This window comes from Elephantulus edwardii, unplaced genomic scaffold (genome assembly GCF_000299155.1).
Source record: "Elephantulus edwardii isolate Elephantulus edwardi_28Jun2011 unplaced genomic scaffold, EleEdw1.0 scaffold00079, whole genome shotgun sequence".
In the NCBI taxonomy this organism is placed as follows: Eukaryota; Metazoa; Chordata; class Mammalia; order Macroscelidea; family Macroscelididae; genus Elephantulus; species Elephantulus edwardii.
Window position 1 is genome coordinate 3940152 of NW_006399829.1, and position 5027 is coordinate 3945178.

The window sequence follows — 5027 nt, forward strand, 5'->3', positions numbered from 1 at the left end:
ACTCGACGGCACATAACAACAAGAACAACAACATCTCACATACTTTGGGCATGTGGCCAGGAGGGACTGATTCTTGGAGAAGGACATCATACTCAGAAGAATGGAGGGACAGCATAGAAGAGGAAGATCCTGGATGAGATGGATTGACACTGTGACTGGGGCAATGGAGGTTGGTGTGTTGGAATTAGCAAGACTAGCTCAGAACAGGACAAGGTTCACTTTTACATAGGGTCACTATGTGTCACAGGCAACCCAATGGCACATATCAGCAATAACAACACAGGGGAGACAAGATAGTATGGGAAGAAGTTAGCAGACTAAGAAATTAGAGAATTATAATTCAGAACCATATACTGAAGCAGTCATGTAACAGAAGTCAAGAAATCAAAAGATGTGTTTATTTCATTGGGGAAATCTGCCATCAAGGACCCCTTCTAACTAATAAGGAGCAGCAATGCTCCTTTGAAGTCTAATGTGCACCCAATCCATACCACGGTTATTGTAATTGCTTCCTGTGCCTCTGAAATTTGGACCGCAAATGAGGACAGCAGAAGACTTGATGAGTTTGAATGACAGTGTTGGAGAAGAGTATGGAGTATCCCATGAGCTTCCAAGAGAACTAACAAACTTTGAGGCAATGCATGCAAGGTGCTCCTTGAAGGTAGGGTACTTTATCAGGAAGGGCCAGCTCTTGGAGAAAGGTTAGCGAAAGAGAAGATGACCTTCAAAGAGATAGATTGACCCAGTGACTGTAACATGGGCCCCAGCACATCAGAGATCGTGAGGAGGGGCAGGATAGGACAAGGTCTTTTGCTCACAGGGTGACTATGAGCCATGATCGATCACCGGAACCAACACCACCAACAACAACAACAACATACATGGAAACAGTAGGAGACTTCCATATGAACATATTTAAAATATTCAAAGAAATAAATGCAGGAAATGAACCCACCAAAGTTATTTTAGGGAGAGCTGTGGTAGCACAGTTCATAGAGAGTTCTCCTAACCCAAAGGTCACACCTCTCTAGATGTTTAAATCCATCAGATTCTCTGCAGAAGAAAAATAAGCAGTCTCCCCTCATGTGATTGAGAGGCTCTGAAAACCCATTGGAAGGTCAGCTATGAGTGGGATTCAGCTCGATGGCAATCTAGTGACGATGAGATTTATTTTAACATACAAGGTAAGACAGAAAGATTTGAAAAGTAGTCAAATGGAAATTTTAGAGAAACAATTTGTAAAAGTCTCAACATCTTGATTAGAGGGTAGATTTTTTTTTTCAGAGACCAATGTTTATTAGTGATTACCAGGCAGAGAGGGAGGGCATATTAATGAGAAAATCACAGTGATAGAGCTGCACAGCTGATTATTGTAAATGCTGTCAATTAGTTAAGCATCCATTAAAAGTTTGTCAAAATTTCCATGATAAATGTATAAGATTCACCACCCCTGCAACTCCCAAATAAATATAAGTAGAAGCTGAAGTTGCTTATGTACAGTCAAACACCTCATAATGTTGTTTTCAATGTTAGGTGCCTTTGGGTTGACTGTGACTCAGTGACCTATGAACAATGGATCTAAGCCTTGTCCTTTGCTGTGCCATCCTCATCACCTCTGATACACTTGAATCCATTGTTACAGTCGCCATGTCAATCCATCTTGTTAAGGGTTTCCTCTCTTTCACTGACCCTCTACCTTCTCTAGCATAATGTTCTTCTGTAAGGACTGGCCCCTCCTGACAAAGCTCAAAGCTTCACCTATAAGGAGCATCTTAGTTGCACTTTCTCCAATGCATATTTGTTTTGGAAGTCCATGGAATATTCAGTACTCGTTGTGAATGTCACAGCTCAAAGGCATCAATTCTTCTGTCATCCTTATTTCACTGCCAGCTTTCAGATGCATAGCAAGTAATTGAAGCGACTGTGGCTTGGATCTGGTACACCTTAGTCTTTAAATTGACATTGTTTGCTCTTCATAACCTTAGAAAGGTCACTGACAGCAAATTCTTCCAATGCAACACATCTTTTGATTTCTTGACTGTTGGTACCAAGAGTGTTAATTGTGTATCCAAGTAAGAAAAAAATAATTAAAACTTCAATGTTTTCTCTACCTGTCATGATGTTTCCTGTAGGTCCAGTGGTGCAGATTTTTGTTTTCTTGAATAAATTCTACTGAGTAGTTACATCTGAAGACATAGTGAAAGGGGTGGATGGCCCTTGGCAGTTTTAACCTGCTCAGAGGAATCTGTGAAGAAATACTTGATCTGCTTCCAAAGGTCAAAGCCTTAAAAAGGTATGGAGAGCAGTCCCCTGCACACATGAGGTTAGCATGAGTTCATACAAAGAGCCTGTAATTTCTTCCCTTGAAAAATGGCTCTGAAGCTAGAAGTGTTCTCAAAACAAGTCATATATGTAACCTGATAGTTGCCACAATGGACTCAATCATACTCAGTCATGATTATAAGAATGGTACAGGACTGGAAAACTATTAACAACACAATAAATGCTTTTTTTTTTAAAAAAAAAAGGAACACTAGTAGTACAGTGATTAAACATTGGGCTGCTAATCCAAAGGTCAGAGGTTAGGATTTAACAATTGCTCTGTGATCTATTTAACCTAGGAGACACTATGAAGCAGTTCTGCTCTGTCCTATAGTGTTACTATGAGTTAGATTTGACTTGAGCACATTACTAAATAATATTCATTGACCAACTCACACTAAATCTCCACTGTGTTTCCAAGCCTGTACATCTTTATGGGAGGTGAGCTGTCAAAACTGTTGAAAACTGGCTTTTCTAGCCATTGTGTTAGCCCCTGTTGGGGAGAATGATCTCCAGCTACCTTCACTGTGGACACATGGTCTTGCAAATCATCAACAGTTGTAGGACCAATATAACAGAGTGCTTTCCACACAGAAAAAAACTGGTAATGATGGTGGTGGAGAGATTACGAGGAGATTGTGGAAAGGCTTTGGAGAGACTATGGCAAGGTATAACCAGAGGAACCTTGGAGACAAATGCCACAGTTAAAGGTTTTGATTGCTGGATGACTGAAGTAAAAGCTGAATTATAACTGCTCTGAGTCACAGTTTGCCGGATGATTGAGAAAACCAGAGGCTTCCTGCATTTGTGCTATTGAGTTGATTCTGGACTTGCACGACTTGAGGAATTATGCCTTATTAATCTGGCTTGGGACTGCTGGACTTAAACTGAATTTGCCTTGTGAGATATTCTTTGCCTCCATCACTCTCCAACCTATTTCCCTGATAAACCTCACAACTGTTAGTAATGTCTGTGAGTCTTGCAGTGAACACTGACCCCAAAGATTGATAGAAATAGGTGTAGGAGTATGTGGCTTGCCATGCTTGAAAATGTGGCTATTTGTATTGTACTGTGAATATTATTGATGGAGACAATTCCCCTTTGTGAAGTAATAGGAACCAGACTCGGCTACCCCCTGTTGCAGCTTCTCTTTTGCAGATGGAGACTGCTCTTCTTACTCTCTCTCTGAGCAGCTGATGGATACAAACCTTCAACCTTTCAGTTAGGGCAACACACTACACCCTCTGAATATTTGCTAACTCTGCATGGAGACTTCCTGGTTGTTCTTTCTTTAACATTTTTAGTTTTTTAATGAAAAACTATTGTTGCAATTTATTATGCTTATTGTTTCTGTGTGCTGTTGAGTTGGAACCAACCCGTGGCTGACACTCTAGTGGGTTTGCAGAGGCAGTAAATCACACAGGAGGAGACTGTCCATCCTTCTTCCACAGAGCTGCTGGTGGACTAGCACTATATTAAAAACACATACAGATAAAAGATGCTAAAACCACATGCTAAATAACCGAAAAGTTGATTTGCATGTTTTCATTATTTACATTTTATTCCATCTATATGGATAACACAATTTATCAAAACTAATTCATAGGGTTGCACAATTTTGTGAGTGGAGGGAAGGGGGTAAAAGAAAAGGGAAAAAATCCAGTGTGAAAAAATACAATGTGTATGATCTTTGTAAGTAAACTAGTATAAAATAAAAATTGTATTTTAAATAAAAAAAGTAATCCAAGATCTAGTTTTCAAATTGGGCATGTTGTCAGGATGGACCAGTCCTTGGGAAAAGAAGTCATTCTGGGGAAAAAAAATAGTAGGTTGGCAAAAGAGATGAAGACTATCAACAAGATAAAATGACAGAATATCTACAGCAATGTCCCTCAACGTGACGCCGGCACAGGAAAGGGCAAGGTTCAGAGCTGTTATCCTAAGGGTTGCTATAAAGGATGGTCAACTCAGTAACACCTAGCCACCTAGGGTACATTTTCCCCTTTAAAAAAATTTTTTTATTGTATTATTTTGTGTATGTGTATCTTCAAATTGGATCTGACAGGTAGAGGAGGAGATTGTCTCTCCTTCTCCAGCAGAGCATCTGGATATTTCCCCCTTAATAACATAAAATTCTCTCTTCTTACCTTAGGAGATCCTCAGTTTGTTAAATTCACAGGCAATGCCTTCAGTTCCTATTGGGCAGGAGCACACACATCTTCCATCCATCAGTATCACAGTACCTCCATTTTGGCATGGGTGGCATTTTTTGACATTGAATTCATTGATATATTCTTCAATGGATCGCTCCAAGTTTTGTTTCTTTTGATATGAATCTTTCATATCCACTGGAACCAGATTATAGATAGGAGACAGCTGCAAGGAAGTAAAATATTCATTATTGATCTTTATCTGTTGTGAGTGATTTAACTCTTTCATTGTCATCAAGTCAGACTGACAAGATACAATCTAAACAAAAAGAGAATATCTGTTATCAGAAGTATCCTTAAAGGGTGAAACTGTCAAGTGGGAAAAGATATTTTCAGCACTTTCAAAAATGAATAGGCTTCATTCTATGAAGCAAACATATCTTTGATACCAAAGCCAGAAAAAGACATCACCAAAATAGGAAACTATAGGCCAATATCTCTTATGAACATAGATGCAAAAAATCTTAAATAAAATATTGGCCAATAGAATCCAAT

At 39.2% G+C, this 5027-nt stretch overlaps 1 protein-coding gene across 1 annotated transcript in view; it reads right to left on the reverse strand.

The window, feature by feature from the left end:
* Positions 1-4470: 4470 nt before the first annotated feature.
* Positions 4471-5027, reverse strand: part of C9 (complement component 9) — a 93851-nt gene continuing 93294 nt past the window's right edge. Inside the window, exon 10 of the mRNA XM_006889580.1 lies at positions 4471-4698. Within this exon, the coding sequence (XP_006889642.1) occupies positions 4471-4698 (228 nt within the window). The remainder of the gene's footprint in view (positions 4699-5027) is intronic.